At 37.6% G+C, this 26,519-nt stretch overlaps 1 protein-coding gene and 7 gene segments (V, D, J or C); 5 read left to right on the top strand and 3 right to left on the bottom strand.

The window, feature by feature from the left end:
* Positions 1-12,820, bottom strand: part of LOC109195905 (Ig lambda-1 chain C region-like) — a 46,656-nt gene extending 33,836 nt beyond the window's left edge. Inside the window, 1 exon segment of the C gene segment in view lies at positions 12,551-12,820. Coding sequence covers positions 12,551-12,750 — 200 coding nt within the window.
* On the top strand, positions 4-671 carry LOC109195815 (immunoglobulin kappa variable 1D-16-like). The segment is given in 2 exon segments: positions 4-163; positions 256-671. Coding segments are annotated over 2 exon segments (387 nt in total).
* LOC109195882 (Ig kappa chain V region 3381-like) lies at positions 3,522-4,126 on the top strand. The segment is given in 2 exon segments: positions 3,522-3,664; positions 3,756-4,126. Coding segments are annotated over 2 exon segments (411 nt in total).
* LOC100701627 (Ig kappa chain V region Mem5-like) overlaps positions 5,183-26,519 on the bottom strand; it is a 46,871-nt gene continuing 25,534 nt past the window's right edge. Inside the window, 2 exon segments of the V gene segment in view lie at positions 5,183-5,718; positions 6,353-6,390. Coding sequence covers positions 5,396-5,718; positions 6,353-6,390 — 361 coding nt within the window.
* Positions 6,410-7,538, top strand: LOC109195891 (immunoglobulin kappa variable 6D-21-like). The segment is given in 2 exon segments: positions 6,410-7,099; positions 7,192-7,538. Coding segments are annotated over 2 exon segments (384 nt in total).
* LOC102077194 (Ig kappa chain V region 120-like) lies at positions 14,469-15,284 on the top strand. The segment is given in 2 exon segments: positions 14,469-14,706; positions 14,871-15,284. Coding segments are annotated over 2 exon segments (357 nt in total).
* The window catches only part of LOC112843186 (Ig kappa chain V-III region MOPC 63-like), a 33,919-nt gene continuing 23,003 nt past the window's right edge, over positions 15,604-26,519 (bottom strand). Inside the window, 2 exon segments of the V gene segment in view lie at positions 15,604-16,130; positions 16,766-16,803. Of these exon segments, the coding sequence occupies positions 15,808-16,130; positions 16,766-16,803 (361 nt within the window).
* On the top strand, positions 19,773-24,757 carry tspan37 (tetraspanin 37). Of its 3 annotated transcripts, none has more exons than XM_005477252.3 (7): positions 19,773-19,852; positions 21,465-21,656; positions 21,745-21,819; positions 21,946-22,044; positions 22,511-22,663; positions 22,766-22,849; positions 24,104-24,757. In XM_005477252.3, exons 2-7 carry the CDS (start codon positions 21,507-21,509, stop codon positions 24,179-24,181), a joined length of 639 nt encoding a protein of 212 aa, XP_005477309.1. In that variant the 5' UTR covers positions 19,773-19,852; positions 21,465-21,506; the 3' UTR covers positions 24,182-24,757. The 3 variants fall into 3 exon arrangements, with proteins under 3 accessions (XP_005477309.1, XP_005477308.1, XP_005477310.1); XM_005477251.4 differs by lacking the exon at positions 19,773-19,852 and adding an exon at positions 20,034-20,355; XM_005477253.4 differs by lacking the exon at positions 19,773-19,852 and adding an exon at positions 20,589-20,642.

Raw genomic sequence — 26,519 nt, 5'->3', positions numbered from 1 at the left:
GCTTTGCATCATCAGCTGATCCTCCAGAGAACTGAGAAGGTTTATAGTCCTGTGAGTTCAACACTGCAGGACTCACATCTGTCAGTCAACACAGCAGAAAGCACAACCACCATGACTCTCATCACCATCCTCATCTGGACGCTGACCTGCTGCTGTTTTACAGGTTCATTCACTCAGCAACATTTCAAACATGATGTGCTGCTTTTCCTCTCATTGATTTCTGCTGATAAATGAATGATTTGTTTTTGTCTGCAGGATGCAGCGGTCAGGTGACTGTGACTCAACCTCCAGTAGTGACATTTACTCCTGGATCCACTGTCACTCTGACCTGTAGGACCAACCGAGCTGTTTACAGATGGTCTGATGGTGATCAGGGTATGGCCTGGTATCAGCAGAAGTCTGAACAGACTCCTAAGCTCCTAATAAGATATGTGAAAACGCTTCAGTCAGGAACACCATCTCGATTTAGTGGCAGTGGAAGCAGCTCTGACTTCTCTATGACCATCAGTGGAGTTCAAGCTGAAGATGCAGCAGTTTACTACTGTCAAAGTTTCCATGAAATAAACAGTGCTTATGTTTTCACACAGTGATTTGTAGTCGTACAAAAACCTTCCTCAGTCAGACTGCAGAGACACTGAGCTGTTACAGCAGGAACTGACTGCAGCTGCTGACGAGGAAGAAACTCTGACACAGACCACTGAACACAGTAACTTCACCAAGCACTAAATACTCATCTACACTTCTTTTGGGGAATTTTGAAATAGTCACTCACTGTTATCATCTTCAATGCCCTGTACCAACACAGAGCAGAGCAGCTATCTGAACGCTACTCCAACAGAGGTCGATCATCTTGTTAATAATTTTGCCTCCTCTCTAAGTATGACTCTGGTTACTGTAGCTCATGTGAAAAAGAGATCCTCAAATCAAAAGTACTTGACTCGCTGTTATAACACTCAAACACGCACCTTAAAGCAGATAATTTATAAGCTGGAGACAAAATGGCGTAAAACAAAGTTAGAAGATCATCATTTAGCTTTAGTTTGCTGCATTATAAGAAAGCCCTCTGTAACGCTCGAACATCTTTCTATTCATCACTGATTAAAGAAAATAAGAACAACCCTAAGTTTCTCTTCAGCACTGTAGCCAGGCTGACAGAAAGTCAGAGCGCTGTTGACTCAACCATTCCTTTAATGTTAACTAAAAACGACTCATGAACTTCTTCACAAATAAAATTTGAACCATTAGAGAAAGAAATACTCATAATCATCTCACAGATGTAATATTATCTACAGTTATTTTCAATACCATTGATATTAATATAGAAACTTTTTCTGGAATTGGTCTTTCTGAGTTAACTTCAGTAACTGCTTCCTCAAACCATCAACATGTCTTTTAGACCCCATTCCTACAAGACTGCTCAAAGAAGTCCCTCCATTGATTAATGCTTCAATCTTAAACATGATCAACCTGTCTCTAGTATTCGGCTATGTACCACAGGCCTTCAAGCTGGCAGTAGTTAAACAGTTACTTAAAAAGCCTTCTCTTGACTCAGCAGTCTTTGCTAATTAGTCTTAGCTTCCTTTCATATCAGAAATCCTTGAAAGAGTAGTTGTCAAACAGCTAACAGATCATCTGCAGAGGAATGGCTTATTTGAAGAGTTTCCGTCAGGCTCATCACAATACAGAAACAGAATCTTCTTATGGCCTCCAGTGTTGGGGAGTAACTGAATACATGTACCGGCATCACATATTTAATACAAAATATGAGTAAATGTATTTTGTTACAGTTACCATTTAAAAAGGTGTCCCTCACCCCAACCAGTCACGGCAGATGGCTATGGCGTCTGTTTTTGTGCCTCTGTTCTGAGCGCACGTAAAAAAAACTTTGCAAGCGCAAATGTTGCATTTTGAGGAGAAAATGATTTTGAGCGAAGAAAAGTTTAATTTGAGTGAACAAAATCCATTGCTGTGTGCAAGAAATGTATTTCAGTGTTTGCTATTATCCATTGACACACATAATAACAGCTCCTCTCGCTGAGTTGTTGGCATTTGCTCTTGCTCAGATCTCTGCTCTGTGTGCTCACAGACATCTGCAGACCTAAAAACTAAACAACCTGAAACATGGAAACGTAGCTGGAGAGACACTGGGGAAGATGAACAGGATGACCAACAGGTATGATACACAGAATGATACGCAGACACTCCGACAAAGAACAGAGGTAACCACGCACTAAATATACACACAAGGTAACAAGAAAATGGCACACAGGAGGGAGACACAGCTGAACCTAATTAGACAAGACAACAATGAAGCAAAACCCAAAACACTGAACACTGGACGTGGGTGTTTTAAAAGAGGAAATACAAGACAGAAAGCCACAATTCCCAGAATAAAACTTAAAACAAAAACAGAAAACACTGGGTCACAGTGTAACTGCTGAAGCTCTACTCTCAGCAGTGGTCAGGGTCAAGTGATGTTTCCAGTAACTCTGATTATAATGTTTGGCTTTCTGAGTCAGGGTGAGAGTTATTTTATTTGTTTGTTTTTAATTCTGTTTGTGATGTTCATGTTTCTCTGATTTAACCTGATATATTTTCTGTTGTTTTTTCCTCAAGATTCACATCATTTTAGTTCTCATTTCAAAGTAATTTGCCAATAGTTTTCTGACTCTGTAAAGCCAAGCCTGTCAGGGACTGTGACCATTAGTGCCACAGGGAGTTGCTGGACTTGGTACCTTTAGAAACCTGGACAGCCTCCCAAACTCAGGAACTCCATCTTGACTCCAAGGCAGTAGATCTGGTTCTCAGTACACTTTATCCATCAGTGATATTCAGGCAGTAGATGCTGGAGATTATTACTGTCTGGGTTATCATGGTAGTGAAGTGTTCACACAATGATTTATGGCTGTATAAAAAGTTCCTTCACTTTGGCTGAAGGCTGCAGGTGTAGTGTTCAACTGCAATCAGAATAACTAGCCCACTTAAACACAACACAAGTGTACCCCCCACCCCCAACCTACAGACTTCATTTCAGCAACGGTGAAAGCTTTAGAAAGCTAAATGACATAATAAGTGAACAATCAGCAATTTCCCACCAGCTCACAAGTATTTTTCATTAAGGCGATTGCAACTTAAGTTTAATAATTAACCACTGATGAACACTGATCCTGCTGTTTGTTAGAAAAATTACAAACATCCCTGATCTTTTGTTACTGAAAAAATTGAAAAATATCTAAACAGTGTGAAGCTCTATAAGTATTTCTATTTATTCTGATCCTGTAATGAACTGCTGAGATGATGATCACTGATCAGTGTTAACAGATTATTTCACTTTGCATCCAACAATCCCTCCAAACCCCCCACCCCCTCCAGCTATCTCTCTTTCTCTCTCTCACACTCTCTCTCGCTCTCTCTCACACACACACACACACACACACATACCACACACACACACGCACGCACACACACACACACACACACACACACACACAGGTATTTGTTTGCAGGTTCTGTTTTGAATGCTCGCTGCGCTTCACTGATCCTAAACCAGTTTAAGAAGAACCAGCGGGAAACATCTGTGCAGAGTCTCTGACAGTGAGATTTATCATAATGATGATGATGTTGCTGACTCCACTGCTGATCACAATCGTGCTCAGACTTCAAGGTGATGAGTGATGTGGTTCTGTGTATTCTCTGTTATGTTGTACTTGACATCACACTGTCATTTTAACAAAGTAACATATTTTAATTTCCAGGATCAGATGCCAGTTCATCTGTGACTCAGTCTCCTGTATTTAAGGCTGCTGCTTTGGGGGAGACGGTCTCTCTGAGCTGTACAGCCAGTAAAGGAGTTGATGATGATCTCAGCTGGTATCTACAGAAACCTGGACAGCCTCACAAACTGCTGTTTTACCAAATCAGCAGACGCCAATCTGATACTCCGAGTCATATCAGCAGCAGTGGATCTGAGCCTGAGTTCACTCTGACAATCAATGGAGTTCAGGCTGCAGATGCAGGAGATTACTACTGTATGGGAGCATATGTAGGACACAGTGATACAGAGTCATACGAAAACCTCCCTCAGTTACTATTTGCAGTGTTGCAGCTGTGAGCTTCTGATACAGACTCTGACATGCATCACTGGTTCACTGAGGCTACTCTCAGAGGTGGAAACTAAAATATGTATTCATTCCTGATCCCATCATTAAGAAGATTTTAAATTAAGTCACACTATTTAGAATCTGTAACATATTATGCTTATCTCACTACATTTTGTATTACTTCTAATTTGCTGTGCATAAGAAGGTAATATAAAAATAATTTTGTTTATACAGTACATTTTAAATCACAAAGTTATAAGGTGTTTCACATTTTAAATAAAATTAACTTATAAGAAATAAGTTTTCATATCACAGCATACATCAATACATGTTTAAAAGTAACTGATGACAACAAAGGTCAAAATTAAATAACCAAATGAGCAGAATAACTAAAACGAGCAGAAAATGCAGAAAAATGTATTTGTTACAGCCTCAAACGACTGACTGCAATAACATGTTGTTAGCAGTGGTGCTGCATAAACATCAGCTTGGCCATGAAGGGCTTTAAATTTGATTAATAAAATTTTAATATTAATTCTACAGTTTGCCAGAAGGCCACAAAGAGAGGCAAGAGAACATGTGGTGTTCTTTGATGATACTTTGAGTCAGAATTTTGCAGTATTAATTCCTTGAAAAAACAAGACTGGATGGGCTTAGAGGCTCAAAATTCAAGTCTTAGTCAAAAAACCTGCACAGAAAATATGTCTAGTAATCAAAACCCAATACTGAACCCAGACCCTGTACACAGTTTTTAACTTAAATAAAATTAATCTACTTTGATTTGAACTAAACAATGATTGTGCTTCATGCATGAAAATGTTTTATCAGTTTCCTACCACAGGGTTGGAATTAGGTGTTAAAGTTTTATTTGGGAGGTGGGAAGTTCAGCTGTAGTGGGGCAGCAGAGACTCAGCTACATATTGCAATATAAGACAAAGTTCCATTCACCATGATGGCTATTTTCCAACTCCTCACCAGTATAAAGCTGGATTTTGGTTGGTATCTTTATCTTTTGTTTCAAAGGTCAATGATTTTGCACACAAATAAGCTTTTAAAAGCTTCTCCCCAAGAACAAAACAAAAGTGATTTTTCTTAAGCTGTGATTTTATTTTGTGATTTTTACTTTTTTTTAAACAATGGTTTTAAAAAACAACTTGGACAATTTTAACTGATATACTTAGCATGCACATCAATAGAGAGTCAAATGTTTGCAGAAATATCGCGACAGCAGAAACGTGTAGCTTCATCAAACTTATAAAACACATCATATGCAGACAGGAAGTGTTGCTGAAGCTCTACTCTGAGCACTGGTCAGGGTCCAGGGTTTGAGTGACGGGGCTCTGTCCACTCAGACTGGCCTCACAGCTCACTGAGCCCGCCTTCCTCCACTGGTCTGCAGAGAGGCTCAGGGTGCTGCTCCAGCTGTAGCGGCCGTCTGTCCCCAAGACCTCCAGGCTGGTTGACACCCCTGAGGATGTGCTGGTGCCCCCCACCTTCCAGCCCAAATTCCAGTTTGAGGGGAAGCCCCCGGTGGCCAAACACACCAGAGTGGCACTACTCTGTTTGTCTTCATCTTTGGATGGAGGGAGGACAGTGAGGGTGGGCCTCACCACACCCGCTGAAGGAGAAACGGTTGAAGATAACCGAAAAAAGAGATACAAATGTACAAACATCTGAATAAATATATTGTTAGTGATTATTGATCAAACCTTTATTTCATAATGTGCTATAGTTAATAGCTTTACCTTGTGATAATTTTCTTATTTGAAACTGACAAAGCTAAAGTACTCATAAGAATACAGTTAAAACTTCGCATCTGTTTCTTTCACTTCCTTTAAACTTAATTTGAAATTGATCAACCATGAACAAAAACTTGATCTAAATATACTGAGAAAAGTATTTTTGATTCTAACAGAACTCCACAAAACATAATTCAATATTTGTTTTTATTTTAAAATTCAGTGGTAAAAATACATTTCAAATCAAAGTGAAGTAAAACGTCACTATTACAGCTTTTAATATCTTAACCAGACAATATTGAAAGAAGCAAAAATAACTAAAAGAACATTACAATTTGTTGTTTTGTGTTATGTAAAAGACTGAATGAATATTAATTTAAGAAAAGTTCATTTCAAAATTGTGACATCAACTTAATAATAATCACTGAATTTCTTCAAAGTTCTGTTTTGTAGGTTAAAAATATGCTTAATAAATACTACATTTTTCAAAAATGAGAAATTTCTGGTACTTACAGCCAACGATGAGTTTGGTTCCTCCACCAAAAGTGTACCACAGTGATACAAACTCATTAAGTGGCCGTACAAAAACCTCCTGCACTCTGAACAAACCTCTAACCACTGAAAATGAACCTTTTAATATAAAACATCACAGTACACCTTATTAAATGTAGAAGACGATTTAACTTAAGTGACTTAAAATTATTTAATGCATTTAAATCATAATTATCATAATTGTATCTTTAGTATTAAGAATTGAAAGACAAAACTTAATTTTCACATAAACCTAAACATACTTTTAAAACACACACAAACAAACAAAAAACTGTTTAAAACAGCAAACAGAAAAACTTTAAAAAATCATGAATTATGAGGCTATACTGAAGACAGTTTTACAGGTATATTGTATTTGTTGATACCAAAATCAAAAGGTAAGCATACAAACCAGACTCCCACAGGTGTTAAAAATACGTAAATATGTTTCCAATTATTTTCGTCTATTCCATAAAATCTTTAATGGTATTAGTTTCTTTTGATTTTGTGCTGCAAAGTTCCCTTCAGTGTGTTGAGAGCAGAGAAATCATTTCCATAGAGAGGAGGCTTTGCATCATCAGCTGATCCTCCAGAGAACTGAGAAGGTTTATAGTCCTGTGAGTTCAACACTGCAGGACTCACATCTGTCAGTCAACACAGCAGAAAGCACAACCACCATGACTCTCATCACCATCCTCATCTGGACGCTGACCTGCTGCTGTTTTACAGGTTCATTCACTCAGCAACATTTCAAACACGATGTGCTGCTTTTTCTCTCATTGATTTCTGCTGATAAATGAATGATTTGTTTTTGTCTGCAGGATGCAGCGGTCAGGTGACTGTGACTCAACCTCCAGTAGTGACATTTACTCCTGGATCCACTGTCACTCTGACCTGTAGGACCAGCCAAGCTGTTTACAGATGGTCTAGTGGTGACGCCATGTACTGGTATCAACATAAATCTGGACAGACACCAAAGCTCCTAATAAAATATGTGAAAACGCTTGAGTCAGGAACACCATCTCGATTTAGTGGCAGTGGAAGCAGCTCTGACTTCTCTATGACCATCAGTGGAGTTCAGGCTGAAGATGCAGCAGTTTACTACTGTAAGAGTTTACATGAAATAAACAGTGCTTATGTGTTCACACAGTGATTTGTAGTCGTACAAAAACCTCCCTCAGTCCGACTTCAGAGACACTGAGCTGTTACAGCAGGAACTGACTGCAGCTGCTGAAGAGGAAGCAAAACAGTGCAGTGGAGGCAAAGCTCACTGTAATATCAGCACTATTTCACAAAGTCATGTTCTGCACACATTTCCTGAAAATGGCCTAAATGGCCTGTAAATGGTATAGCGCTTTACTAGTCCCAAAGCGCTTTACACATTCAGTCATCCACCCATTCACACACTGGTGATGGCAAGCTACAAAGAAAAACAAAAGTTGGCTGTTTATATACAGGAATTCTATTTACAATATTAGTTTGCTAAATGTAAATTTCTCACAGCATCCAATTCAGGTTGTTGATTATGGCCAAAATATCACCAAGTTTTCTTTACTTTTGTGTAAAATATTCAAATTTGGTTCTAACAAAAGTTGAAGTCATTAGAATCCCCCTAACAAAAGATCAAACAAGTTTAAATATAACTGATAGTGACAGGCCTGATAAGAAAAAAATCAAAGTGACAGTTATGAAGCACACTCAGCTATTGAGCCCTGACTAGTCCAGTTCCTGCTGACCAAAGACATCCCCACAGCGTGATGCTGCCACCACCATGCTTGACTGTAGGAATGGCATTGGTCAGGTGGTGAGTTGTGCCAAATTTCCTCCACACATGATGTCTGGGATTCAGGTCAAAGAGTTCAATCTTTGTTTCTTCAGATGAGAGAATTTTGTTTCTCATTGTCTGAGAGTCCTTTGGGTGCCTTTTACTTAGGAGTGGCTATCATCTGGCCACTCGACCATACAGGTCTGATTGGTGGAGTTCTGCAGAAATGGTTCTCATCTCTCCATAGTAAGATTGGGCACCAGACTATGAAACACATCATATGCAGACAGGAAGTGGTATTCCTGTCCCTAAGACCTCCAGGCATTGGGGAGAGCCCTCCAGACCAGACCTCCAAGTTCTTGGTCAGCTCACTGTCTAACGCCCTTCTACCCCGATGACTGAAAGAGTCATGGTGGTTTCAGTTCTTTGATATATGAGAGAATGGAGGCCACCGTGCTCTTTGGGACCGTCAATGCTGCATAAATGTTTCTGCACCATTCCTCACAATGAAACTGTAACATACAAAATTTTGTAAAATGACAACAGAAATGGTGTGCACAAAAGTATGTGCAAATATATTAAAAGGTAAAGAAAAGGATATGACAACAAAAATGCTCCAAATGTGAGATTTGACATCAACACAAAAAGCAGAAAAACATGTAAGAAAAAAAAAGATAAAAAATTATGTAAAACAGTATAAGAAGATTTGTTTCTTGGTCAGTGTGTATCATGGTTAAATTAGTATTGTTAAAAATGCTAACAGTCATTTTAGAGGTGTTAGCGTGTTTTGACCTTTGAAGAAGAACTGACCACAAATGGCGTTCACAGTAACTCAGTGCAAAGACAATAAACATAAGTGTGAACCAGGGGAAAAAACAACAATGAAAACATGACAAAACATACAAAATATGAAATAACCACAAAAATCCCACAATTAAAAACAAATAACCAAAAAACCAAAGTATCAAAACGAACAATAAAGAAATACATCGAATGCAAAAGGCACAAAATGACAAGTGAGACATAGACAGACAAAACATGTCAATCCTGGATATTTATCATTTGTTGATTTGTATATATTGTGCTGTTCCTTATATCTTAACGTAGGCTACTGTATTGCTAATAGTCTAGTCTGTTTTTGTTTTTGTCTTTGTTTCTATACAGTACAGTAGCATTATACTGTTGATCCCATTTGTCAGTAACATTATACTGTATTGGAGCAACAATAACCCACACAATTTCCCTAGGGATTAATAAAGTATTCTGATTCTGATTCAAACAGAATTTTTTTTTTTTTAATTACCCTTGACCAAAAGGAGACAACGGAGCCCTGCATCGATGTCCAGTCTGCTTTTTGGATCTATGAATCATTCAATTTTATGTGTGTATTCTTGTTTTGACATTAGAGGGCACTATTTCGGGCGATCTTGGCTCAAGAGTTTGCATTTCGTCTTGTGATCTGAAGGTTGCCGGTTCGAGCCCCGGCTTGGCCAGTCTCGGTCGTTGTGTCCTTTGGCAAGGCACTTCACTTACCGCCTACTGGTGTATGTCCATCATATTTCATATTTCTGTCCATGTTTAGATCATCTATTTCTTTTTTAACTTTTATTTTATTAGTTTTAATATCATCAGGGAGTTTCTATAGAACAGCACTGTCTCTAATCTCCTGCGAGAGATCATCACTGGGAGCACATCGGTCCCTAGTTTAATTTGATATTAGTTTTAACTATACCAATGTGCTTGTTCTCACACATTATGTTTCAACACAGCAGAAATCTAGATCTTCATAGGTTCTGAGTTAAGGTAATTACAGATTTCTGTGCTGCTTGTACAGCTCAGGGAGATGGCATTATAGATTTATAGACAGCTGTCCATCCAGCAAAACATTTAAAAATGGTCATTTTACAGAAGGATAAAAATTTCTGTGAGATACTGAAATTATAGAAAGCTGTTTTGCATCCAGCGTGCACTACAGATATTCAAATTAATGCATGGGTCAGTGAGCACACACCTGCACCTATGGTGTCCGGGTGGAATTTGTACATTACGGCTGCACAAATAATAATAATGGATTGCATTTATATAGCACTTTTCGAGACCCTCAAAGCGCTTTACAATTCCACTATTCATTCACTCTCACATTCACACACACTGGTGGAGGCAAGCTACAGTTGTAGCCACAGCTGCCCTGGGGCAGACTGACACAAGCGAGGCTGCCATATCGCGCCATCGTCCCTCTGGCCATCACCAGTAGGCGGTAAGTGAAGTGCCTTGCCAAAGGACACAACGACCGAGACTGGCCAAGCCGGGGCTCGAACCGGCAACCTTCAGATCACAAGACGAAATGCAAACTCTTGAGCCAAGATCGCCCGAAATAGTGCCCTCTAATGTCAAAACAAGAATACACACATAAAATTGAATGATTCATAGATCCAAAAAGCAGACTGGACATCGATGCAGGGCTCCGTTGTCTCCTTTTGGTCAAGGGTAATTAAAAAAAAAAAAATTCTGTTTGAATCAGAATCAGAATACTTTATTAATCCCTAGGGAAATTGTGTGGGTTATTGTTGCTCCAATACAGTATAATGTTACTGACAAATGGGATCAACAGTATAATGCTACTGTACTGTATAGAAACAAAGACAAAAACAAAAACAGACTAGACTATTAGCAATACAGTAGCCTACGTTAAGATATAAGGAACAGCACAATATATACAAATCAACAAATGATAAATATCCAGGATTGACATGTTTTGTCTGTCTATGTCTCACTTGTCATTTTGTGCCTTTTGCATTCGATGTATTTCTTTATTGTTCGTTTTGATACTTTGGTTTTTTGGTTATTTGTTTTTAATTGTGGGATTTTTGTGGTTATTTCATATTTTGTATGTTTTGTCATGTTTTCATTGTTGTTTTTTCCCCTGGTTCACACTTATGTTTATTGTCTTTGCACTGAGTTACTGTGAACGCCATTTGTGGTCAGTTCTTCTTCAAAGGTCAAAACACGCTAACACCTCTAAAATGACTGTTAGCATTTTTAACAATACTAATTTAACCATGATACACACTGACCAAGAAACAAATCTTCTTATACTGTTTTACATAATTTTTTATCTTTTTTTTTCTTACATGTTTTTCTGCTTTTTGTGTTGATGTCAAATCTCACATTTGGAGCATTTTTGTTGTCATATCCTTTTCTTTACCTTTTAATATATTTGCACATACTTTTGTGCACACCATTTCTGTTGTCATTTTACAAAATTTTGTATGTTACAGTTTCATTGTGAGGAATGGTGCAGAAACATTTATGCAGCATTGACGGTCCCAAAGAGCACGGTGGCCTCCATTCTCTCATATATCAAAGAACTGAAACCACCATGACTCTTTCAGTCATCGGGGTAGAAGGGCGTTAGACAGTGAGCTGACCAAGAACTTGGAGGTCTGGTCTGGAGGGCTCTCCCCAATGCCTGGAGGTCTTAGGGACAGGAATACCACTTCCTGTCTGCATATGATGTGTTTCATAGTCTGGTGCCCAATCTTACTATGGAGAGATGAGAACCATTTCTGCAGAACTCCACCAATCAGACCTGTATGGTCGAGTGGCCAGATGATAGCCACTCCTAAGTAAAAGGCACCCAAAGGACTCTCAGACAATGAGAAACAAAATTCTCTCATCTGAAGAAACAAAGATTGAACTCTTTGACCTGAATCCCAGACATCATGTGTGGAGGAAATTTGGCACAACTCACCACCTGACCAATGCCATTCCTACAGTCAAGCATGGTGGTGGCAGCATCACGCTGTGGGGATGTCTTTGGTCAGCAGGAACTGGACTAGTCAGGGCTCAATAGCTGAGTGTGCTTCATAACTGTCACTTTGATTTTTTTCTTATCAGGCCTGTCACTATCAGTTATATTTAAACTTGTTTGATCTTTTGTTAGGGGGATTCTAATGACTTCAACTTTTGTTAGAACCAAATTTGAATATTTTACACAAAAGTAAAGAAAACTTGGTGATATTTTGGCCATAATCAACAACCTGAATTGGATGCTGTGAGAAATTTACATTTAGCAAACTAATATTGTAAATAGAATTCCTGTATATAAACAGCCAACTTTTGTTTTTCTTTGTAGCTTGCCATCACCAGTGTGTGAATGGGTGGATGACTGAATGTGTAAAGCGCTTTGGGACTAGTAAAGCGCTATACCATTTACAGGCCATTTAGGCCATTTTCAGGAAATGTGTGCAGAACATGACTTTGTGAAATAGTGCTGATATTACAGTGAGCTTTGCCTCCACTGCACTGTTTTGCTTCCTCTTCAGCAGCTGCAGTCAGTTCCTGCTGTAACAGCTCAGTGTCTCTGAAGTCGGACTGAGGGAGGTTTTTGTACGACTACAAATCACTGTGTGAACACATAAGCACTGTTTATTTCATGTAAACTCTTACAGTAGTAAACTGCTGCATCTTCAGCCTGAACTCCACTGATGGTCATAGAGAAGTCAGAGCTGCTTCCACTGCCACTAAATCGAGATGGTGTTCCTGACTCAAGCGTTTTCACATATTTTATTAGGAGCTTTGGTGTCTGTCCAGATTTATGTTGATACCAGTACATGGCGTCACCACTAGACCATCTGTAAACAGCTTGGCTGGTCCTACAGGTCAGAGTGACAGTGGATCCAGGAGTAAATTCTTTTTATTAAACAACAGCACAGTAGGGAGGAAATCATTAAGAATTCTGTCTGTTAAGCTTAGGAAGCAACAAGCAGAGAGGACTATACACAGAATAAAGAACCCTCTTAGCGGACAAATAGAAACTGAACTGGGGAAAATTAAACTATCCTTTTAGAATTACTATAAAAGACTTTACTCCCAGTGCTTTCTAGATAACAATTCTGATGTTAATACCTTCCTCTCAGGTCTCAAGTTGCAAGGAGTGAGAGAGAAACAAAATAAAATGCTATTATCCACAATAGCCAAAGAAGAAATTTACTTGGCAATTAAAAGACTAAAGGGAGGGAAAATGGTAGGGCCAGATGGGTTTCGCCCAGAATGGTATAAAATAATGCAGGATTATTTGACTCCCACCATGTTAAAAACATTTAATTGGGTAATGGAAAAGAAAACTATCCCTTCTTCATGGAGGGAAGCAATAAATTCCTTTATACCAAAAGAAGGAAAGGATAAACTAGAATGTAGTAACTATTGCCCAATTAGTGTACTGAATATTGATAATAAGTTGTTCACATCCATCATCTCTAAGAGAGCAAGAGAGAGAGAAGGCGTTCGATTTAGTGAGGTGGTCCTTTTTATATAAAGTGCTTGAGAAGTTTAATTTTGATAAATCCATAATTGATATCATTTTTAGGGCTATACAACAAATCAACAGCTTAAATTAAAATCAAGGGAGGCCTCACCGAAGCATTTATATTGGAGCGCAGGACACGACAGGGCTGCTGCATTTCATCACTGCTTTTTGCCTTGTTTATTGAACCATTAAGTCAGTGGATCAGGCAGAGACAGGATATAACTGGAGTAAGAACTGCAGGAGGGGAACAGAAATTAGCACTATTTGCTCAAGACTTACTATTAATGATATCCTATCGCACACAGGCACTTCCCAAAATCACGGAAATGCTATCAGAGTATGGCTCTTTCTGGATACAGGGTTAATGTAAATAAAACGCAGGTATTAACTTTAAACTATGAACCACCATTCGAAATTCAGAATCGCTATAAATGGAAATGGGCTGCAGATAGCATTAGGTACCTAGGGGTGGTAATACACTGTGACTTCATCAAAATGTTCAATGCAAACTACGCCCCTCTAAATGAAGCTATAAAATCAGATATACAAAGATGGAATACCTTTCTGTTATTTGATAATGCAGGAACTCAAAAATGCATCTGAAACTGAAGAGTCTGTTATAAAAAATATATAAAATATTAAAATGTGTTACTCAATGTCTCTAAGTAAACTTTGAGGTAAGAAAAGTAACAGCAATACAGTCTGAGAAAACATTGCTGTTTGGAGGAAATTAGAAGAAAAGTCATGACATCATTGGATACATGGTTCAAAATATAAAATACCTGGTTTATGGCTGTTTCTATGGAGTACATACCCTTCTTCTCAGGGTTCTACAGAGCTGTACAGGACTAAACTATTCAGAGTAAGTAATGTTAGACCAGTTTACTATTCATGTCTTTAAACAGTTATTCATATGTTTCTGTTTTTCAAAATAAATGTTGATCCAGTTTGTCAGAATAATCAAAATCAATCAGTGTCTTTAGTGTCAGATGTATGACAGTAGGGGAACCATGCATCTGTTAATGAGACAAATATAATGAAAAGTTTTAACGATCCTCTTCTCACATGACCTCTGTGTTTTCTGTTTCATTGGGAGAGGTGGGTGGTTTCCTCCTACAGTGTGTTTTGCACACTTTCATGCATCACTGCTCCTCACAGTTTAAGTTCTGCTGTCACACATGCTCTCAGGCACTTCCACTGAAAACTGAGTCAGGATGGTGTTTCCAATGTTGGTGGTTCTTTTGTTAGGCTTTCTGAGTCAGGGTGAGAGATTCAAAAAACTAATAATAATATTTCAGGAGAATGTTGTTTGGTGAAATTTACTCAGCTCGTTTTATGTGTACATTCATTCTGAAGTTTAAACTGTCTTCCTGTTGCATGTTTTTGGGGAATAAAAATAAGTTTTTAAATTCTTTCCTTCATTTCAGAGTCACTTGCCAATTTTCTGACTCAGACTGACGAAGTCAAGTCTGTCAGTCTTGGTGGGACTGTGACCATCAGCGCCACAGGAAGTTCAAATATTGGTCCTGATCTCAGTTGGTACCTTCAGAGACCTGGACAGCCTCCCAAACTACTTATATACAGAGCATCAACTCGCTCCTCAGGAACTCCGTCTCGATTCAGTGGCAGTAGATCTGGTTCTCAGTACACTTTAACCATCAGTGGGATTCAGGCTGAAGATGCTGGAGATTATTACTGTCTGGGCAACCATGGTGGTGGAGTGTTCACACAGTGATTTATGGCTGTACAAAAACCTCCTTCAGTCTGGCTGAAGGCTGCAGGTGCAGAGTGACAGACTGCAATAACTGATCAACTCACGGCCACAAGAGCAAAAACACAATGAATCTAAACAAAAGTGAAGAAATACACGGTTGTATTTATAAAAATTTAACTTAAATATGTCTCAATGAACAAAAAATCATGAGCAGGTCTGTTAGATAGAAACTAATATGTGTAAAACAATTTTTCCATATTTTTGTATATTTACTTACATAAAGTAAATAAAAAATGGCACATATGATAATGATTTACTAATGAAAAATTATATACGGCTTCATAAACTGTATCATATGAATACAAGCTGGAGTGCAAAAATGTAATTTTGATCAAGTATTTCTATGCAAAGTAATGGAAAAACGATAACACGAAAGTCATTTTTCCTAAACTGAAAGATTTTATTTTGTGATATAGAATTGTTTTCTTTTTCTTACAGCATGGTTTGAAAGCACAATATAATATGAATAGCTGGTGAATTCTGCATTTAGATTAATAGAGAGCCAAACATCTGCAGAAATATCACAACAGAGGAGATGTAGCTTCATCAAAATTTAAAATGTTTCACAGCCATGAAATATTGTTGAAGCTCTACTCTGAGCAGTGGTCAGGGTCCAGGGTTTGAGTGACGGGGCTCTGTCCACTCAGACTGGCCTCACAGGTCACTGAGCCCGCCTTCCTCCACTGGTCTGCAGAGAGGCTCAGGGTGCTGCTCCAGCTGTAGCGGCCGTCTGTCCCCAAGACCTCCAGGCTGGTTGACACCCCTGAGGATGTGCTGGTGCCCCCCACCTTCCAGCCCAAATTCCAGTTTGAGGGGAAGCCCCCAGTGGCCAAACACACCACAGTGGCACTACTCTGTTTGTCTTCCTCTTTGGATGGAGGGAGGACAGTGAGGGTGGGTCTCACCACACCCGCTGGAGGAGAAACGGTTGAAGATAACCGAAAAAAGAGATACAAATGTACAAACATAGGAATAAATATAATGTCAGTGATTATTGATCAAATCTTTATGTTTTTTCATAGTGTCTTACAGTTAATAACTTGACCCTGTGATAATTTTCATATTTGAAACTGACAAAGCTAAAGCACTCATGAAAATACAGTTAAAACTTCACATCTGTTTCTTTCACTTCCTTTAAACTTCATTTAAAATTGATCAACCATGAACACAAAATTGATCTAAATATACTGAGTACATTTTTTAAGTCGACAAACCATAATAAAATATTTGTTTTTACTTTGAAATTCATAAGTACAAATACATTTTAAATCAAAGTGAGCTTAAACTTCACAATCACAGATTTTAATATTTTAACCAGATAATATTTAAAGAAGCAAAAATAACCAAAAAGAACATTAAAAATTGTTTTCTGTAAATTCAGTTCCTTCAAAGACAGGATGAATATTGATTTAAGAAACGTTTATTCTAAAATTATGACATCAAATTAATAATTATCACTGAATTTGATCAAAGTTCTGTTTAATAGATTTTTAGAAAATGCTTAATAAATACTACGTTTATCAAAAATGAGAAATTTCTGGTACTTACAGCCAACGATGAGTTTGGTTCCTCCACCAAAAGTCCACCACAGTGATACAAACTCATTAAGTGGCCGTACAAAAACCTCCTGCACTCTGAACAAACCTCTAACCACTGAAAATGAACCTTTTTTTATGTAAAACATGACAATACACATCATTAAATGCAGAAAATGATTTAACTAAAGTGACTTAAAATTGTTTAATGAATTGGAATCATAATTATCATTGTTGTATTTGTACTATTAAGAACTGAAATACAAAACTTAATTTTCACATAAACCTATAGCTACTTCTTACACACACACACACACACACACACACACACACACACAGACACACACACACAGACACAAACACAAAACAGTTTAAAACAGCAAACAGAAACACTTTAAAAATCATGAATTCAGAAATTATGACAATATAGTTAAAAAAGCTATAGAGGTACACTGTATTTGTTAATACCAAAATCAAAAAAATAAGCATACAAACCAGAGTGCCATTTTAATCCAAGTGTTAAAAATGCATAAATATGTTTCCAATATATTTTCCTGTATTACATAAAATTATTATTGGTATTAATTCAAACAATTTTGATTTTGTGCCCCCCGTTTCCTTCAGTGTGTTGAGAGCAGAGAAATCATTTCCATAAAGAGGAGGCTTTGCATCATCAGCTGATCCTCCAGAGAACTGAGAAGGTTTATAGTCCTGTGAGTTCAACACTGCAGGACTCACATCTGTCAGTCAACACAGCAGAAAGCACAACCACCATGACTCTCATCACCATCCTCATCTGGACGCTGACCTGCTGCTGTTTTACAGGTTCATTCACTCAGCAACATTTCAAACATGATGTGCTGCTTTTTCTCTCATTGATTTCTGCTGATAAATGAATGATTGGTTTTTGTCTGCAGGATGCAGCGGTCAGGTGACTGTGACTCAACCTCCAGTAGAGACATTTACTCCTGGAAACACTGTCACTCTGACCTGCAACACCAATCCAAAAGTTTATACCTGGACAGATGGAGGTAGTAGAGTACACTGGTATCAACAAAAACCTGGACAAGCACCAAAACTTCTTATTTACAATGGTATAAACAAACCATCCGGTGGTGGAGTTCCAACTCGATTCAGCGGAAGAGGGAATGGTATTGATGCTGCTCTGACCATCAGTGAAGTTCAGGCTGAAGATGCAGCAGTTTACTACTGTCAGAGTTACCATGAAATAAACAGTGCATGGGTATTCACACAGTGATTTGTAGTCATACAAAATCCTCCCTCAGTCAGACTGCAGAGACACTGAGCTGTTACAGCAGGAACTGACTGCAGCTGCTGAAAGAAACTCTGACACAGACCACTGAACACAGAGCTGATGAGTGCTCAAAGACTTTAAGCAAGCAATGATAATCATTATTTACTGTATTTCTGAAGTGTAAGTTATAGAAAGATATTTTGAAGAATTAAAGGCACCACATAACTAATTTTATGTTCCCATTTAATCACTACAAAATAAAACAATTCTTACTTGAGTACACATTTCAGTTATTAAAACTAAAAACAAAAACATTTTCCCACTATCAAATATAACCAGATATAAAAGATGTGGCAATCTAAATGTCACACTATTTATTTTCACTGATTGGTTTAGGATTCCCAATAAAATAAGAAAAATAAATAAATAAAACTCCACAGCCTCACACAGAAGACTCAGACATTTCTTTTTAATGCTTGTGAAAGATTTACAAGCAACACAGTTATAACCATCAAAATTTAGACTTACTGAATCTGATAAATCTTTTTCTGTGAGATTTCTAAAAATGTAGGAAAAAAAAATACAATAACAAACTAATTTTCTATGTTAAGAAATACAGTAAAAATCCTTGGAATAACTTGGATGATATAATAATATTTGACCCATTTCAAAGCATAATGCTTGTGTGCTTTTAATTCAAAGTTATTTCTTATTAAGATGCAACAAAAACTCAAGTATCACTGGTCTTTTGTAGGGTGTGAACAGTCTGATGTTATAAGAGTTTTCTGTGATTTTGTTTTTTAACAGGTTCATCAGGTCACTAATGTAACAAAGCTGAATGATTATTTCACTTTGCATCTCACACACAAATTTTCTCTCCTCGTGCAAACACGGGTATTGGTTTGACTGTATGGGTTTTGTTTTGAATGATTGCCAGTTTTACCAGTTTAAGAAAAGTTCATCTTTAATCATTAGTGACTGTAACCTCACTAAGTACAAATTACATTTTTAGGTTGATTGATTGTATTAAATGAATTTTGTCTGAATTTTGAAATAAGATTTTTAAAAATACTTACACCAAGTTCTGTTCTGTTCACATTTCCTTACAAAGGTGGCTGTTTAAATATAATAATGAAAATAGTAATAATAATAATAATAAAGGTCATGCTACATTTACAATGTAACATGACCTGTAAGATTGCTGATCATGCTAAAAGCATGTCCAACATGTTCCAGCAGTTCCACAATGACTCCCATCACCATCCTCATTCACACTCTGACTTACAACTGTTTAATAGATCAGAAATGCTTTAAACACAGAACATAATTTCATCACCAAAACCCCAGATTAGCGCTCATATAAATTCATAAATTTGCAGGAACTATGTTAGTCTTGCAGATATAAACATATTTTTTGGCGTTAAATAAAGACATTATCATTCATCACAATGTTCAGTCAAAATTTAATTTTACAAATTTGAGGCAAAAATGTAAGTGCATAAAATGATATTGTATGCAGATACAAGTGCATCTATTTTCCTTTCCAGTCCAGGGTGGTGTTGACAGAAAACACAATATTGCTTTTACTTTTTAAACTTGAGGCAGTGTTTGCAGAATATGCCTGCATTTGTAGCTGTAAAAAATACTTTTACAATTTTTACCGGTTGTTTGAGTTAAACCTACACCTCTATCACTGATCGTGCACTGTGGCACAATCAAAAAATAACTCTCACTTTGTCGTAATTTCGCTTAAATTCACAAGAGGGCAGTGTTGACGTAAGCTAGGATTGCACAGGGAAGGTAGGGGTCTGCTCGAAAAAGTAACGTTTTCCATTTGCGACACAGGTGAGTGCAAACATACGGAGGTGAAATACACCAAGCGTTACAAAAGCAAATGCACAGCGTGTGAAGTCTTGTGCAGGATTTCTTACTTCGAGTACGTGACTGAACTGCTGATTCCACCTTAAGTTAAACAACCACAAAATATTTACTGGAGGCTTAGTGGAGCTTCTATTACGTTTTTACAATAAAGAGGTTTCCGCGTTCTTTCGGGAAGTTGATCTTTGGCCAGTGCGGAAGGGAAGTTTAACTAGTCTACGTTCCCGTGAAGACTAAGGTGCTTCCAGGCACACGTCGTTTTATCAGATAGATTGTCTTTACTTTGCATAGATCCACAGAGGCTTCGCGATTCATTTATCATTATGTCATCATTGCTTTAACGCATCCGCACCTGGCGTCGATTATTGCGCGCTCTCTTCTCTCGACTTGTATAGGCTACTCTGAAAATGAGTGATCAGAGAACAAACTGTTTAAAAACAGCACTTCAGTTGACTTCTCAACTAATGTTGGTAGGTGAGACTTTTTCAGCCTTGCTACAGCTTTTACTGTATTATATTGCATTCTCCTTCCAATCATATTACCAAAATTAACTTTATTAGAGTGATTAATAGGGTTTTTACTTTTGCCAAGTGTTGATTCTAACTTCTGTTTAAAATAGTAAATAGAGTATTAAAAGAAAGCTACTGATATAAAAGATGTTGTTTGCGATTTTACATGTAAACCTTAGTGCCGTGTGAGTCACATGTCACGCGACAAAGAAGGTCATGTGAGAAACAGGAACTACAGAAAAATCTGAGTAAGGGAGAGTGGAAGATTTATTATTATATTTCTTTTTATAATCATGCCTGTTAAAAACTGTATTCGTATATTTTAATAGTCCATGTTTACTTCCCTTTATTTTATTTTATTGTTACACAGTGCTTGTAAGATGGTTCCGTTGTAACAAACCTATGATTAGTTCTGTGGTTACTGTATGAGTTTTCAACGAAGTTAGTAACAAAAAAAAAGTCAAGCTACACACCTGAGAACATTAGAAAGAACCAATGCTCTCGTCGTTCTTCAAATAATTCATTTTAAGCCATTCATATTTGAACATGTATAATTGTTGTGAGTTATTTTTTAAATTTGATTATACTTCTGTGATTTTCTTGAAACAGTGTTGAATTGAATTAACGCACAGTTATAACGGCTAAGATAAGCCAACAGCAATGCATCAGTGGGTGGAAGGTTGCGAGTTGAATTCCCAGAACTATGATGTGAGGCATGTAGCCCAACTGGTGTAGTAACACTTCTCTGGCTGCTCGGTTAGAAAGCTTCCAGGCGAAAATAGGTTTGAACAAAGTATCTTGTAAAAGAAAGAGTTATTCTCTTTGGACACATTGTTGTGTGAAGGTCAACGCCATACTTGTTCTGTAAGATGAAACCAGAAGAGTTGGCAAATATTGAGCTTAGCAAAGATGGCTTGGCAAAACAAGAGACCTCTTACTAAGTTATAAATATGTTCTCTTTTTTATCATAAAGAAAAGATGTGTGGTTATCTGTGGTGATAACCCACAAAGCAGTATATCAATAGCATGTGTAAATATAACTTTTATAATTTTTTATTCTAATTTATCAGGCAGTGGGGATACTGGTGTGCCTGAATGGAGTTTACCTGCTGATGAAGTATGGAGAGAATAGCCGCTTTTTTTCAGAGTCCTACATGACCCTGACCGCTTTGGTCACAGTCACTAGTGCTGCGTTGCTATTGGTCACCGGATGCCTTGGCTCCTGGGTGAGCCTCAAGGATTCCATCTGTCTACAGGGACTGGTGAGGCTGTCAGTCTGTTTGTGACTGTAATTATCTGTATGTATATGTAGTGTTTGGAGTTTACATAAAAAAGTGTTTTCTTCTCCAGTTTGTTTACCTCCTAGTTGTGGTCTTTTGTGTGAAAAGTACGGCTTCAGCACTGGCTTATTTCCATTCAGTGACGGTATGTAAGATTACTTAAAATTTAATATGCATTGGACAATTGTGCTTTTATGATAAGAGAAGATTATTCTTGGGATAAAGAGGCACATGTGTTTTTGCTCCTTGTCTCTTCCAACTTTTTCTTTAGCTTGATACAGAGATGGCTCCCTTCAGTGGAGTGTTTGAGAATTACACCGGCAGCAGCGAGGACTCCAATTCTCGGTCTGTGGATGCTTTGCAAGAGGAGGTTTGTACTTTAATATGTCACATGGACATGACTATGAATCCCCCCAAAAGCTTTTTTTTTTAATTGTAAAACTTGTGTAGCTTGTGCAGCAGTAATACTAAAACAACAGCTATATCTGATCCACTATGCATACTTCTAAATAGATGATGTTTTAAAAATCAAAATATATAATCTTTCCTTAATGGCAATTTTCACTCAAGGGGATATTTAGGTATTGACTGAAAGCGTCCCATAAGCTGCCTATAAAGTGCTATAATTTTCAGCCCTGCTCTGCTTTACCTCGTCCAGAAAAATCAGGCCTAAAGTAATTTGTCCATAATACATGGCACTGTCAGATATATTAAGAAATTCTAATAAAAAACAAATCCTGTTTATAGTTATGTCAATCAAATATAATATATGTATACATTTTGACAGTTTCTACTGTCTTTTACTAATTTGTGGTGATTTTTTTGGTCTCCGTTAGCTCAAATGTTGTGGTGTGAAGAACTACACGGACTGGCTGGAAACCACCTGGTTTAATAAAAGTGGAGGGCTCAGGTTTCCTCACAGTTGCTGCAACGTTACTTTCCCCACTTGTAATGGCACTGTTCACCAGCCATGGCAAATTTACACACAGGTAGACATGTACATCTTGATTAATTCATCAAGCTTCTTCATGAAGGTTTGATTAGACCCATCTGTTTCTCTGATTTTCTTGTTCATTGTCTCAATCTTTCAGGGCTGCCAAGAGGAGCTGTGGAAGATCATACAGTTTGCGCTGAAAATGGTCATCTGGAGCTCCCTATTGGTTTATGTGGTGGAGGTTCGAAAGACTTTAAACATTTCTGAACTGCATATTGTGTATACATTGCATATGAAATGCACACCTGAAAGAAAAATGAAACACTGGCAGATTGTTATCATGAGAGCAAGCTTTAATCTTATCTTTAATTTTAGTTTGGCCAAATATTTAGCACAATATCTAATATGTAAATTCAATTTTATTTATACAGCGCCAGATCACAACAACAGTCACCTCAAGGCGGTTTATGTTGTAAGGTAGACACTATAATAATACATACAGAGAAAAACCGAACAATCATATGACCTCCTATGAGCAAGTACTTTGGCAACAGTGGGAAGGAAAAACTCCCTTTTAACAGGAAGAAACCACCAGCAGACCAGGCTCTGGGAAAGGTGGCCATCTTTCTTCCACATGCTGTGGAAGAGAACAAGAGATTAATAACAAGTATGATCTCAGAAAACAGACAAATTCACAACAAAATTTTCTAAAGCCTGGACTGACAAAAAAAATCTAAAATCCAACTCAATTAGTGGCAACGTTTTAACATTAAGGACTGTTTACAAAGATGTGCTGCGTTCACTGCTGTGTTCTGCGCATTGTCCAAGGCCGCTGCAAAGGTGAAAGCACCATAGGCAGAGTTTTCAAAACTTCTCACAGGCCTCTAGTAAAATATCCTGTGTTTCGAACTCTATATCTGAGAAGCTATATTAAATGTGTACATTTATTGGTAGGAACACATAATAAATCTAAGCTATGTTTAGGCACATTGTTAACCTACAAACTTCCAGCTGGATGCCGAGCAAAGCTCAACAACTTTCAGGTCCTAAGCTTATGACATTGGAAACAACATTTCACTGCGCACCATTATCATTGCCTGTGTGGAAGTCCATACTGTTATTTATTTCATTGGCAAAATAAAAATGTTGTTTAAAGCAGTCGTCAAACACATGAACAATAATTTGATAGTTTTTCAATCTTTAAAATCTGTCACATTTTAATGATAATATTTAAAATTTTCACACTCCATTTTCTCTACATCACACATGTTGACTAAGGGGGTTAACGAGATAAAAGCTCATCTGTTACAATGATAAATCCACCTAAACGTCTTCTGCATCTGCATCATGCAATTTATACATGGTTTTACTCTTCATTTAGTGGTGTTAGATTGCGCTTTTAATCATAAATTATTACACATGTTTAACACAGGCTACAGAAGGTGATTATTTGCCAATAACCAAAATCCTGCTCTTTTTCTTTCTTCTCCTGCAGATTGGGTTGTTTGTGACGGTGACACAGCTCATGAGAACAAATAGATTTATGAGGTACCAAGTACTGGAAAAAAACTAAAGATGCTCTAATGGATGGAAGATCACTACACTTTGAATATATATTGTTCAAATCTCAAAACTATTGAGTCACACTATGAAACATGTAAAACTGGAGAAAGTCGTTTTGTGTAATACATGTACAGATGTCTTTTGTTATCACTGGATTGTCTATCACCAAAAGACTGACAGTTTTTTGCAATAAACATTAGAATCAGAATACTTTAATAATCCCTAAAGAACTTATGTAATTATGTAAACATATTGCAGAACTAGCCAGTGTGGACTTCTGGCCTGAAAAAATGTAGGCAAAGATGGGGCAAAGGGCTTAGAGATGTATCCTAACTTAGGTTTGATGAATATGAGTTACTGTCACAGACTTTTTTGGCCTACAGAGGGCTGGCACATTTGCTCTCTCAAGCAATTTTTGCTTTGAATGTGTGTGGTTGATTTGTGTTATGTTTGTATCTTGATTGTCAGTGGATTACTGTATGTGGAGAATTCCGTCACTGCCTGTGTAATAATGTTTTGTTATTAGACTGAAAGTGGTGCATACAGAATTACTTTATAAAAGAAATATTAATGAAGTGAAAATTAATTGTATACTTTACATTGCATTTAGCAATTTATGCTTCTCTGCACTGATATTCACATGGGTATATCTGATACTTATGATCACTAAATTGTAACATGGACTTTTAAGTAGGGATGGGTATCGTTTAGGTTTTATCCGATACCGGTGCCAAACCGGTACTTTTGAAACGGTGCCGGTGCTTAAACGGTGCTCGAACTGGTGCTTAAAGAATGGAGAACACAAACTTTGTCCAAAAACCTCTCATGTTTAGCTGTTTTTTTGTAAAAAGATAACAATTTTAGCCTTTTCTGCAGCTATAGGGCATATATGGTATCACTCTTGGCTGGAAGCAGTGCTTAAACAATGGAAAAAACACCAACTTTGTCCAAAAACCTCTCATGTTTAGCTGTTTTCCAATTTTTCTTTGGTCATTTTAGCCTTTTTGGCCAGGGTGAAGGGAGTATCTGACATCAAACAAGAAGGCAGCCGCATGTAACTACGACGGTGTTTGCTAGTTCACCTTACATGCATTAATATAATAACGTGGTTAGCCTACTCAATGTAAATTACACACGAACAACATGAAGCTACTCACGCAGAGAAGAACGGCTGCTGCTGCCATTATCATCCGTCATCATTTCTGCTACACTGGCAGGGCTAGGGGCCAGGACTCTACTCTTCGGGTTCGTCCGATAACAGGCACCACACCCGCAGTAGATGCGCATGGTGTGAGGTCTCGCAGCAAGCTATCAAATACGGTGCATTTCTCGGCTTTTAAAAAAACGCTATGCGTCGCCAGGTGTTTCATCAGATTCGAGGAGTTACCTCCTTTGCACAGTATCACCTTAAAGCACTTGTTGCAGGCTGCTGAGTTTGCATCTTTTGCTGTGAATTACAGCCAGACTTTTGACCGCTTCGCCTTGGGCATTTTTAATCTATAGCTCTGCTCTAAAAGAACGTATGTACCTGGGCCTGCCTACTATCCTTGGAAACGTAAAATGATTGGCTAGAATCTGAAGTGTATGACATCTGAGGAAAAAAAAAAGCATCGAAATAAAGCACTGAAATGTGCGCTGCTTTTCGGTCTGGTTACTACCGTTTATGTCAGAACCCATCCCTACTTTTAAGATATAATAATATTTTTCAACAAGTCAACCAACAAACTATTTTTCGTTCTCCTTAAGACCCAGATAAATATTCACCCTTTGCCAAAACCTGGGACTTGTCCATTTGATGGAGGTGAAGAATAAACCTAATGATGCCATTGTTGGAAAGCCAAATTATTATTATTTTATTTCCTATTTTATATAGATGTGCCTTTAACAATAATGCCCTCTGATCAAAGAAGCTTGGAAAGAAAGCAAGTTTTGTGAAGATGCTTCGCCTCTCATCCAAGAGCTTTCTTCAGTTCTAAAACCAAATGCTAGAAAGTCCCAGGTATTTAAACTCTACCGGGGGTTATCCCTTGTTTATCATGTGCCTCGTCACATGAGCCAAGGTGTGAAAAAAGGTGTGGATCATTACCACCAGATGTTTCGGCTGAACCACTGTGAGATCCTATCATGTGATCTATTGAGATCACCTGACACAGCAATGTAATGTCATGTATTTTTTTATACTCTATAGATTTTCCTTATTAAATGAATTTTTGCTGCAAATGATTAGCCATTTCAAACTCCACAAAGTAAAAAAGAGCAACTTTTCTGAAAAGTTTTTATGTTGGATTTGCATGCTGGGAATTTAGTTACTTGTACTTCTTGATCCTACTCCCAGCCATTTGTCTGAA

This window comes from Oreochromis niloticus, linkage group LG19 (assembly GCF_001858045.2).
Source record: "Oreochromis niloticus isolate F11D_XX linkage group LG19, O_niloticus_UMD_NMBU, whole genome shotgun sequence".
NCBI classification, from domain to species: Eukaryota; Metazoa; Chordata; class Actinopteri; order Cichliformes; family Cichlidae; genus Oreochromis; species Oreochromis niloticus.
This window is presented reverse-complemented; position numbering and strand designations above follow the sequence as displayed.